At 47.3% G+C, this 12916-nt stretch overlaps 1 protein-coding gene across 1 annotated transcript in view; it reads right to left on the minus strand.

The window, feature by feature from the left end:
• The window catches only part of LOC115127315 (unconventional myosin-Va-like), a 56986-nt gene extending 47121 nt beyond the window's left edge, over positions 1-9865 (minus strand). The window contains exons 1-11 of the mRNA XM_065022247.1: positions 9677-9865; positions 8539-8649; positions 6394-6559; positions 4857-5007; positions 4541-4697; positions 4117-4260; positions 3691-3772; positions 1609-1716; positions 1229-1335; positions 391-656; positions 91-172 (exon numbers count right to left, since the gene is read on the minus strand). Coding sequence (XP_064878319.1) covers positions 91-172; positions 391-656; positions 1229-1335; positions 1609-1716; positions 3691-3772; positions 4117-4260; positions 4541-4697; positions 4857-5007; positions 6394-6559; positions 8539-8649; positions 9677-9703 — 1401 coding nt within the window. The 5' untranslated portion in view covers positions 9704-9865. The remainder of the gene's footprint in view (positions 1-90; positions 173-390; positions 657-1228; positions 1336-1608; positions 1717-3690; positions 3773-4116; positions 4261-4540; positions 4698-4856; positions 5008-6393; positions 6560-8538; positions 8650-9676) is intronic.
• Positions 9866-12916: the final 3051 nt, after the last annotated feature.

Genomic DNA, 12916 nt, shown 5'->3' on the forward strand with positions numbered 1-12916 from the left:
ACACAGAGAGAGAGAGAGAGAGCCACAGACAGACAGACAGACAGACAGACAGACAGACAAGACAGACAGACAAGACAGACAGACACCTACCATGTTAAACTGCTGTTGAAGCTTCTCGTTGGCATAGTTAATACAGAACTGCTCAAAGCTGTTGATGTGAAACGTTTCAAACCTGGAGGGGAAAAAAACATGACTAAGGTCAAGAGACCATTTATACACTGAGCGGACAAAAGCATTAAGAACATCTGCTCTTTCCATGACAGAACTGAGGCTGTTCTCAGGGCAAAAGAGTTAGGAAGGTGTCCTTAATATTTTGTACACTCAGTGTACATTCACAATGTAAACACCAGAAAACATCACGGACCCCCACCACCACCACCACACACCCACCCATAGATGTCGAGAACCCCAATGAAGGAGTGCTGCTTGACAGCAGAGCGCAGAGCCTCATTGATGTGGTCTACGATCCAGCTGAAGAGTTTGGCGTAGATGTGTTTGGCCAGCGCGTCCCGTGCGTTGACCGCATGCACTTTGGACAGGGGCTTAACGTAGGTCTCCGTGGCAGTCTTCAATTTTCTGTGGCACAGCCAATGAGACATGTCCTGGTAGGCCACGCCCATCAGCTCACAGAACACCGTCAGGTGACTATTGTCAGGCTGCAAAGACACAATAATATATACTAACATAATGATGATATATATATATCAGTTTGGGACAAACACAACATGAACATCAGTTTGGGACAAACACAACATGAACATCAGTTTGGGACAAAGGGCTGGTTTCCTGGACACAGATTAAAGTTTAGTCCTGGACTGAGTAGCACTTTCAATGGAGATTCAGTGGCCCCCCCCCAAAAAAAATGAATTCCCGATTTTCCATTGAGTGTGTTTTTTAGTTCAGGACTAGGCTTAAACAAATCAGTGTCTGGGAAACTGGCCCGAACACAAAAGGGCCAGCATTCCATACAAAACCAACATAGAATTGGCAGCATTGTTGTACTTTCAACAGCCCCTTAGGCTACACTGTGTGATGCCTTGTACAGCATAGCTCTACGCTGACCAGGGAAATGTGCAGGACGGCCCCTGTGAGAATAGTCAAACGTGTTATAAGAGCTTCTTAAAGAGCTCCCTATTTGAGGACCCATAGGGCTAGAAAATGTCATGCTTTAAATAGGGGAGAGGGTGCCGTTTTTGGGACATAGTCAAGAGCTTTGTTTTGAACTCGCCAGGATGGTACTGCTGTCTGCCGATCTCTCTTCCACCTCCACGTTGCCAAGGTGAAGCAGAGCGGCCAGGATCTGGAAGAGGTCCATTTGGTACGTTTCATTGATTCCTGAAAAAAAAAAAAAGAGCCTCTTTTAGTGTCGTCTCTAGTGACTACAAACAGGTTTAGTGTGGTCCTCCACCTGGCTCAACCCTGCAAGTATTCGCTTGGGGGTGTTTCACAATTATTCTAACTCACCCAACAATGAGAAAGCCTTCCTGGTGCTGCACATCTCTTCTAACTCACCCAGCAATGAGAAAGCCTTGCTGGTGCAGCACATCTCTTCTAACTCACCCAACAATGAGAAAGCCTTCCTGGTGCAGCACATCTCTTCTAACTCACCCAACAATGAGAAAGCCTTCCTGGTGCTGCACATCTCTTTGGCATCGTCTACTCCCTCTATGACAGGGTTACCGCCCTGGTTGGTACAGTGGAAATCATCAGCGTTACCTGCAGACAGGAACCATACACAACAACAACAGCCTCATCTACCTGCCATAGATTTCCTGTGAATCAATCATTCAAACATGGTTTATGGAGTCTGCAATGAGTTAGCATGACAACCTGATCTGGGATCAGGTTTTCGCTATGTTTGGGATGCCATTTCATTAAGGATATTCCATCAAACCACTTTCTGTGAGGAAACATGTTCCTTTCATACACATGGGAATAGCTGCACACAATGGTTTGATTTTCTGTTGCCGTGACAACAGCATTCCATGCTCTGGATGGAGTGCATGACTTTCTGTTGCCGTGACAGCAGCATTCCATGCTCTGGATGGAAGCATGACTTTCTGTTGCCGTGACAGCAGCATTCCACGCTCTGGATGGAAGCATGAGTGGTAAGATTATAGAGAACAAAAATACTACTTTTGTTTACTCAGAGGAATATTCTTTTATATTTATGTATAACTTGGCTGCCCAACACTGTTCCTGGAGAGTTACCCTCCTGTAGGTTTTCACTCCAACCCTGTTCCTGGAGAGCTACCCTCCTGTAGGTTTTCACTCCAACACTGTTCCTGGAGAGTTACCCTCCTGTAGGTTTTCACTCCAACCCTGTTCCTGGAGAGCTACCCTCCTGTAGGTTTTCGCTCCAACCCTGTTCCTGGAGAGCTACCCTCCTGTAGGTTCTCACTCCAACCCTGTTCCTGGAGAGATACCCTCCTGTAGGTTTTCACTCCAACCCTGTTCCTGGAGAGTTACCCTCCTGTAGGTTTTCACTCCAACCCTGTTCCTGGAGAGTTACCCTCCTGTAAAGGTTTTCACTCCAACCCTGTTCCTGGAGATGCAGCAATTTTGAAGATTTTACTAAGTTACAGTTAATATCATTTAAATGAATTCATTAAGTCCTAATCTATTGATGTCACATGATTGGGAATACAGATATGCATCTGTTGGTCACAGATACCTTAAAAAAATAAAAAATAATAGGAGTGTGGATCAGAAAACCAGTCAGTATCTGGTGTGACCACCATTTGCCTCATGCAGCGCGACACATTTCCTTCACATCGTGTTGATCAGGCTGTTGATTGTGGCCTGTGGAATGTTGTCCCACTCCTCTTCAATGGCTGTGTGAAGTTGCTGGACATTGGTGGGAACTGGAACACCCTGTCGTATACATCGATCGAGAGCATCCCAAACATGCTCAATGGGTGACATGTCTGGTGAGTATGCAGGCCATGGAAGAACTGGGACCTTTTCAGCCTCCAGGAAATTGTGTACAGATTCTTGTGACATGGGTCCGTGCATTATCATGCTGAAACATGAGGTGATGGCGGGGGATGAATGGAACAACAACAGGCCTCAGGATCTCGTCGCGGTGTCTCTGCATTCAAATTGCCATCGATAAAATGCAATTGTGTTCATTGTCCGTAGCTTATACCTGCCCATACCATAACCCCACCGCTACCATGGGGCACTCTGTTCACAATGTTGACATCAGCAAACCATTCGCCCACATGACTCCATACATGTAGTCTGTGGTTGGGAGGCCAGTGGGATGTTCAGCCAAATTCTCTAAAACAACGTTGGAGGCGGCTTATGGTAGAGAAATTAACATGAAATTCTCTGGCAACAGCTCTGGTGGACATTCCTGTAGTCAGCATGCCAAATGCATGAGCTCTCAACTTGACACATCTGTGGCATTGTGTTGTGTGACAAAACGGCACATTTTAGAGTGGCCTTAGATTTCTCCCCCAGCACAAGGTGCACCTGTGTAATGACCGTGCTGTTTAATCAGCTTCTTGATATGCCACACCTGTCAGGTGGATGGATTATCTTGGCAAAGGACAAATGCTCACTAACAGGGATGTAAACAAATTTGTGCAGAACATTTGAGAGAAATTAGTTGTTTTTTTTGTGCGCATGGAACATTTCTGGGATCTTTTATTTCCGCTCGTAAAACATGGGACCAACACACCATACCTAACTGGAGAGGTTTGAACTCTGGAAGGTGTGAGGAGGCACACAGTTGGTAGAAGATATGGTAATTCCTCTCCTCGGTAGCCTGTAAAGACAACAAAGTGTATAATCAAATAGAGTTTTAAAAATAAGACAGACTGGGCCAGTGGCACACTACCTCTTTCTCTTCAGGAATGTGTTTGTTAGAAAATCGTAAAGCCCCATAATTCATTAGGAAGAAGAGGAACGAGGACTGTAGCAAAACCCAGGCTCCCCAGTCAACATACAGTGAAGAATTATTATTTTTTTTATATATTTTTTTTATTACAGATGAGAAACTTAGAAATGAGGTCATGTTGAGTAGGTATGAAACAGTTAGCTACGGTTTGCCCTAAAGAACACACCCTGAACTCCAGCCATACCAAATACAGTCCACGTATTGGACCTCACCTGAAACACCACTCTAGATTTCTCCAGCAAGTACGTTCTCATGTTAGCCCCGATGATGTGATAGTTTTTGTCGAATCCAATCTCGATGTACTTCCCAAAGCGACTGCTGTTGTCGTTTCTAGTCGTCTTTGCATTCCCGATGGCCTAGAGGGGGGAGAAAAAACCCAGAATGAACGAGCTCCGGGTATCATTTGGGTAGTTGGCTGCAGACAAGTAGCTGTGGGCCATGTTCTGCAGGGCAAAACGTCGTAGAACCTTCCGATAGATAGACTGTATATCCTGTAGCAACAAACATGTCATTGACGTGTAGTCAGCTCTATCTGAAAACTTCACAACATTTTTGCCTTTTGACTTACAACAACGATTGCCCTTCTAGGATCAATAAAGTTTACTGAATTGAAAGACAGACCGGTGGTCTCTTTACCTCCATGATGGGGCTGGAGGCCAGCACTCTGTCCTCCACATTAGCCTCGCTGGAGGACCCGCTGACCGTAGCAAAGTACCTCATGGCATACTTAGCAGAGACTGTCTTACCAGCCCCAGACTCTCCACTCACTATGATAGACTGGTTCCTCTGATCTCTAGAAGAAGAAGAAAGAACAAGATAGAACAGCCTTCCTTGAAGTCATCACTGATGTTGCATGACTGGACAGCTGAAAGTCACGTGATGGAGACCTGTCCAATCACGTCAAGAGAGGAAGGAAGCAAGGACAAAGCATTGAGCCGAGTGATTGACAGACCTGGCCATCTGTTTGTAAGCCTCCTCTGCCACAGCGAAGATGTGAGGATCCATGTCGCCCATGTTCTGTCCACTGTAGGCGTTGATGATGTCATGGTCATAGATGGGTATGCTCTCATAGGGGTTGATAGCAACCAACACGATGCCTGAATGAATTCACATTATCGAATCAGTGACATAATGTCACACACACACACACACACACACACACACACACACACACACACACACACACACACACACACACACACACACACACACACTTCAAATAGCCCAGGTCTGATTAGCAGTTAACAACAAATATTTTGCCAGATACAGAAATAACAACCATGACAACCATGATCTAATTTCCACGTGAAATTTCCAGATAAAAAAATAAACTCTGCAACTCCACCACAATTGCATATTTACAGCAGTTAAAGGAAGCCTATTTAGGTAGAACATTCTGAACGGTAGGTCAGAACGTCAGGACTTCTGAATATATGATCGACACTATATTATATTACTATATTATCTATATTACCTCGAACGGAACTGACAGTCCTGTGAACGGGACTCCAAAGTCTACAGTGAGTCACCAGAACAGAGTTAAAGGCTTTAGTTTTTACCTGCAACACGTGTAGATGGACTTGGGAGTGTGAGTGTGTCTTTACCGCAGTAGGTGTAGATGGACTTGGGAGTGTGAGTGTTTCTTTACCGCAGTAGGTATAGATGGACTTGGGAGTGTGAGTGTTTCTTTACCGCAGTAGGTGTAGATGGACTTGGGAGTGTGAGTGTGTCTTTACCACAGTAGGTGTAGATGGACTTGGGAGTGTGAGTGTTTCTTTACCACAGTAGGTGTAGATGGACTTGGGAGTGTGAGTGTTTCTTTACCGCAGTAGGTGTAGATGGACTTGGGAGTGTGAGTGTTTCTTTACCGCAGTAGGTGTAGATGGACTTGGGAGTGTGAGTGTGTCTTTACCGCAGTAGGTGTAGATGGACTTGGGAGTGTGAGTGTTTCTTTACCGCAGTAGGTGTAGATGGACTTGGGAGTGTGAGTGTGTCTTTACCGCAGTAGGTGTAGATGGACTTGGGAGTGTGAGTGTGTCTTTACCGCAGTAGGTGTAGATGGACTTGGGAGTGTGAGTGTGTCTTTACCGCAGTAGGTGTAGATGGACTTGGGAGTGTGAGTGTTTCTTTACCGCAGTAGGTGTAGATGGACTTGGGAGTGGGAGTGTGTCTTTACCGCAGTAGGTGTAGATGGACTTGGGAGTGTGAGTGTTTCTTTACCGCAGTAGGTGTAGATGGACTTGGGAGTGTGAGTGTGTCTTTACCGCAGTAGGTGTAGATGGACTTGTGAGTGTTTCTTTACCGCAGTAGGTGTAGATGGACTTGTGAGTGTGTCTTTACCACAGTAGGTGTAGATGGACTTGGGAGTGGGAGTGTGTCTTTACCGCAGTAGGTGTAGATGGACTTGGGAGTGTGAGTGTTTCTTTACCGCAGTAGGTGTAGATGGACTTGGGAGTGTGAGTGTTTCTTTGGACTTGCAGTGTTTCTTTAGGTGTAGATGATCTTGGACTCCACGAAGCGCACTTTGAGGTTGTGTAGAACTGCTGGTTCGTGGAGGTAGCTGAGAGCTGTCAGGTCATTCTCCCCCACCAGGATATCAGGGTTCCTTAGCGGGGGTAAACTGTTGGTCTGGGGGTCGATCTTGTGTTCCAAGTTCTGGAAGAAAACAACCGCAGTCAGATGAAAGCAACACCCCAAAAATAACAATAACAAACATATATATTCACTGGACAAGCACCGGAAATTAGTGCAAGCTTATGTCGGATGGTGCAATGTATCTAATATGGGTTGTTTATTCAGCGTTGGAATTGTATACAGTATGCCTTATAATTAATTAAAGAGGCACTACGCAGAAACCGCTCCACCATTTCCTGGTTGCTAAAATTCTAATAGTTCCCCTAATTTCAATTTATGTGACAAAACAAGCAAGTACAGTGTACAGAATCATTGTACCATCTAAAACCGCTGTGAAATAGATTTCCCATCACCAAAAATATTGTATTTTCAGCTGTTTGAAGCTGGTGTATAAAACCGAACGCTAAAAAAACTTAACAAGAAACATACAAATAGAGCACATAGAACATATCCACCACTTCTTAGACTTGCTTTTCAATGGGAATGACATATCTATAATTCACATTTCTATGTGAATTTCATCAGGTCGCCCCAAAAAAAGTGACTAATTGCAGCATTGAACTCCTTATAGTGTAATTAGTCTTTCCTCCATGCGTCCATTAAATAGAGAGTTGAAATGGTGATACTCTTCTGCCCAACCACTCGGATAACATCTTGGGCTTATTTCCATACCTGAAGTACATGCATTACATGCCTCAACATGAACCGTCAGCTGCTGTGCAACAGCAAAAAGGTTTGGAGTAAAAGCACCGTAGGTGATGTGGCCTCTTACGTTTCAGTCCCTGTATCTAGCTTGATCTAAAACAAATCTCATGTTTAGGCTACTTATGAACATGTGTGTCCAACACTGGAGCTGTAGTGTGAAGCCTTCCCTTACTCAAGTCAAGGTGGTAACTAACTTTAGCAACATATGTTTAGTCTGAAGTAAATGTATCAACCAGGTACATAAATAAAACAGGATAACACAATGATTATTTACGTTCTGAGGACTGTAAAACCACAGTAACAGCCATAGTCAAAACCCTTCCCCGGTCTTTATCCAAATGTTCCTTCTTTCTATTCCAACGAGACCCATCTCACCACCCCTCCAGACCCATCTCACCACCCCTCCAGACCCAGAACCCATCTCACCACCCCTCCAGAACCCATCTCTCCACCCCTCCAGAACCCATCTCACCACCCCTCCAGAACCCATCTCACCACCCCTCCAGAACCCATCTCTCCACCCCTCCAGAACCCATCTCTCCACCCCTCCAGAACCCATCTCTCCACCCCTCCAGACCCATCTCTCCACCCCTCCAGACCCATCTCCACCCCTCCAGAACCCATCTCTCTACCCCTCCAATCTCTCCACCCCTCCAGAACCCATCTCTCCACCCCTCCAGACCCAGAACCAATCTCTCCACCCCTCCAGACCCATCTCTCTACCCCTCCAGACCCATCTCTCCACCCCTCCAGACCCAGAACCAATCTCTCCACCCCTCCAGACCCAGAACCCATCTCTCCACCCCTCCAGACCCATCTCTCTACCCCTCCAGACCCAGAACCCATCTCTCCACCCCTCCAGACCCATCTCTCCACCCTCCAGACCCAGAACCAATCTCTCCACCCCTCCAGACCCAGACCCATCTCTCTACCCCTCCAGACCCATCTCTCCACCCCTCCAGACCCATCTCTCTACCCCTCCAGACCCATCCCTCCATCCCTCCAGACCCATCCCTCCATCCCTCCACCCCTCCAGACCCATCCCTCCACCCCTCCAGACCCATCTCTCCACCCCTCCAGACCCATCTCTCTACCCCTCCAGACCCATCCCTCCATCTCTCCACCCCTCCAGACCCAGAACCAATCTCTCCACCCCTCCAGACCCAGACCCATCTCTCCACCCCTCCAGACCCATCCCTCCACCCCTCCAGACCCATCCCTCCACGCCCCCAGACCCATCCCTCCACCCCCCAGAACCCATCTCTCCACCCCTCCAGACCCAGCTCCTCTCTCACTGTGCCATCCTCCAGCTGTAGACACAGAGCCCTGTCTCCAGGAGTGTAGTCCTTGGTGAGCTCTGCTGGCTTCCATGCCTCCACAGCATCTGGGAGCCAGACCCGGGCATACTGAGGGACAGGGGAACACAGGTTAATGCAAGGACATGTCAACAACATAACAGCTACATCTAGGACTTAAAAAGCGACGAGTCATAGATATGGCTAGGCAACAAACGTACATTTTTTACTATGATCTACTCTAATTATACAGAGGGAGTAGAGGGACACAGGGACACAGGTTAATGCATGGACATGTCAACATAAGGACAATGTTGCACTACAGGCTATCCAGAATAGATTCAGACCCCTATGCTTGCTTACAGCTACACTCGGGTCAGACAAGCTTCTGCAGAACCGGATGTACCTCAATCCAGGGATGAGAAATGCATTTTCAATCTTCTCGGTGTAAGAGTTTGGATAATGGGACAATTCAGAGTATAACTGATGTCTCATTCCTGGATTGTGGTACATTTTCCCAGACATATTTTGCGCCGGCTCTGCGGTGTCTTAATTTATACAGGAAGTTTGTCTGATCCGAGTGCAGTTGTGAACAAGCATACAGTCAGAATCTATTCTGGATACACAACTGCATTCGAGTCTAATCTAAATGATCAATGCCATTTAAAAAACAACAACATCTGTGACCATTCTCTTCGGATATACAATTTAATATCACTATGGATGAGATGACAACATTACTTATTTAGTCAACAATCATCATTGACATTTCTCACCAACAAAACCATTGATGTTACTAATAACTTTATAATCTTGATGCAACTCACAAAGTAGTTGAGGAACCGCTCAACTCCCATTCTCTTAAAATCGAGGCGATATACACCGAGTAACTTTAACTTTCCACAGCTGTGTCATCACTCTTCACTGTCTGTGGCAGTTATTGACATGTAGCAAAAAGTCTATCGCAATGACCTAACGTTATATGAAGGCACACAAATTAACTGTGAGAACAAAACTGAGGCCAACGTTGTTAAAATAGCGTAACTTCATTTAACTGTTGTCTCTATCCGTAAATGATCCTATAGTCCCTACTAACTTACATGCCACTGTCAGAAACCTACTAATCATATTAGCCTACCTTGGAGTATAGTTCAGAAGCTGCCATGACATTCAATATGCTTTATATCCACTCTTCACTTTGGCCTCTGTCTCTTCATTTGCGACCCAGTTAATAAATATGAAAAATATACAGGAAAAAGTAGCGGAGAGAGAGAAAATAGCGGCTACGTGCCGACAGGAATCTCCATACTTCTTCAAGTGTGAAGTCTCTGTGCATTATGGGTATATCTATGCCGCGCGTCCGGTGGCTGTTGCCTTGAAAGGTGACCTCCTTGTGGCTGCTTGGCTTTATTACATATTACATTATAACATTCAAACATTATAATATTATACCAGGCAAACATACACGCATCAGCAACCACAGTTAATGAGAATCACTGAAACCCTTAACGAAGAGCTGCCGTCAGCTTTGGAATGGGTGGCCAGTAGTAAACTGGTCCTTGAACATCTCTGAAACTAAGAGCGTTTGTATTTGGTACAAATCATTCCCGAACTTCTTGACCTCAGCTGAATCTGGTAATGAATGGTGTGGCTGTTGAACAAGTCGAGGAGACTAAATTACTTGGCGTTACCTTAGAGTGTAAACTGTCATGGTGAAAACATATAGATTCAGTGGTTGTAAAGATGGGGAGAGATCTGTCCGTAATAAAGAGATGGGGAGAGATCTGTCCGTAATAAAGAGATGGGGAGAGGTCTGTCTGTAATAAAGAGATGGGGAGAGATCTGTCCGTAATAAAGAGATGGGGAGAGATCTGTCCGTAATAAAGAGATGGGGAGAGATCTGTCCGTAATAAAGAGATGGGGAGAGGTCTGTCTGTAATAAAGAGATGGGGAGAGATCTGTCCGTAATAAAGAGATGCTCTGCTTTATTGACACCACACTCCAAAAAACAAGTTCTGCAGGTTCTAGTCTCATTTTATCTTGACTATTGTCCAGTCGTGTGGTCCAGTGCTGCAAGGAAAGACCTAGTTAAGCTGCAGCTGGTCCAGAACAGAGCGGCACATCTTGCTCTTCAGTGTAACCAGAGGGCTGATATAAATACTATGCATGCCAGTCTCTCTCCAGAATGGCTCAGCAGGGCAGGGGTGTGTGGTGAAGATATAGACCAGTCTCTCTCTCCAGACTGGCTCAGTAGGGCAGGGGTGTGTGGTGAAGATATAGACCAGTCTCTCTCCCCAGACTGGCTCAGCAGGGCAGGGGTGTGTGGTGAAGATATAGACCAGTCTCTCTCTCCAGACTGGCTCAGCAGGGCAGGGGTGTGTGGTGAAGATATAGACCAGTCTCTCTCTCCAGACTGGCTCAGTAGGGCAGGGGTGTGTGGTGAAGATATAGACCAGTCTCTCTCTCCAGACTGGCTCAGTAGGGCAGGGGTGTGTGGTGAAGATATAGACCAGTCTCTCTCTCCAGACTGGCTCAGCAGGGCAGGGGTGTGTGGTGAAGATATAGACCAGTCTCTCTCTCCAGACTGGCTCAGCAGGGCAGGGGTGTGTGGTGAAAATATAGACCAGTCTCTCTCCCCAGACTGGCTCAGCAGGGCAGGGGTGTATGGTGAAGATATAGACCAGTCTCTCTCTCCAGACTGGCTCAGTAGGGCAGGGGTGTGTGGTGAAGATATAGACCAGTCTCTCTCCAGAATGGCTCAGCAGGGCAGGGGTGTGTGGTGAAGATATAGACCAGTCTCTCTCTCCAGACTGGCTCAGCAGGGCAGGGGTGTGTGGTGAAGATATAGACCAGTCTCTCTCTCCAGACTGGCTCAGCAGGGCAGGGGTGTGTGGTGAAAATATAGACCAGTCTCTCTCCCAGACTGGCTCAGCAGGGCAGGGGTGTATGGTGAAGATATAGACCAGTCTCTCTCTCCAGACTGGCTCAGTAGGGCAGGGGTGTGTGGTGAAGATATAGACCAGTCTCTCTCCAGAATGGCTCAGCAGGGCAGGGGTGTGTGGTGAAGATATAGACCAGTCTCTCTCTCCAGACTGGCTCAGCAGGGCAGGGGTGTGTGGTGAAGATATAGACCAGTCTTTCTCTCCAGACTGGCTCAGCAGGGCAGGGGTGTGCGGTGAAAATATAGACCAGTCTCTCTCCCCAGACTGGCTCAGCAGGGCAGGGGTGTATGGTGAAGATATAGACCAGTCTCTCTCTCCAGACTGGCTCAGTAGGGCAGGGGTGTGTGGTGAAGATATAGACCAGTCTCTCTCTCCAGACTGGCTCAGCAGGGCAGGGGTGTGTGGTGAAGATATAGACCAGTCTCTCTCTCCAGACTGGCTCAGCAGGGCAGGGGTGTGCGGTGAAGATATAGACCAGTCTCTCTCTCCAGACTGGCTCAGCAGGGCAGGGGTGTGCGGTGAAGATATAGACCAGTCTCTCTCTCCAGACTGGCTCAGCAGGGCAGGGGTGTGTGGGGTGTGTGGTGAATATATAGACCAGTCTCTCTCTCCAGACTGGCTCAGCAGGGCAGGGGTGTGTGGGGTGTGTGGTGAATATATAGACCAGTCTCTCTCTCCAGACTGGCTGAGCAGGGCAGTGGTGTGTGGTGAAGATATAGACCAGTCTCTCTCCAGACTGGCTCAGCAGGGCAGGGGTGTGTGGTGAAGATATAGACCAGTCTCTCTCCCCAGACTGGCTCAGCAGGGCAGGGGTGTGTGGTGAAGATATAGACCAGTCTCTCTCTCCAAAATGGCTCAGCAGGGCAGGGGTGTGTGGTGAAAATATAGACCAGTCTCTCTCCAGAATGGCTCAGCAGGGTAGGGGTGTGTGGTAAAGATATACACCAGTCTCTCTCCAGACTGGCTCAGCAGGGCAGGAGTGTGTGGTGAAGATATAGACCAGTCTCTCTCCAGAATGGCTCAGCAGGGTAGGGGTGTGCGGTGAAGATATAGACCAGTCTCTCTCTCCAGACTGGCTCAGCAGGGCAGGGGTGTGTGGGGTGTGTGGTGAATATATAGACCAGTCTCTCTCTCCAGACTGGCTCAGCAGGGCAGGGGTGTGTGGGGTGTGTGGTGAATATATAGACCAGTCTCTCTCTCCAGACTGGCTGAGCAGGGCAGTGGTGTGTGGTGAAGATATAGACCAGTCTCTCTCCAGACTGGCTCAGCAGGGCAGGGGTGTGTGGTGAAGATATAGACCAGTCTCTCTCTCCAAAATGGCTCAGCAGGGCAGGAGTGTGTGGTGAAGATATAGACCAGTCTCTCTCCAGACTGGCTCAGCAGGGCAGGGGTGTGTGGTAAAGATATACACCAGTCTCTCTCCAGACTGGCTCAGC

Source organism: Oncorhynchus nerka, linkage group LG9a (assembly GCF_034236695.1).
Source record: "Oncorhynchus nerka isolate Pitt River linkage group LG9a, Oner_Uvic_2.0, whole genome shotgun sequence".
NCBI lineage: Eukaryota > Metazoa > Chordata > Actinopteri > Salmoniformes > Salmonidae > Oncorhynchus > Oncorhynchus nerka.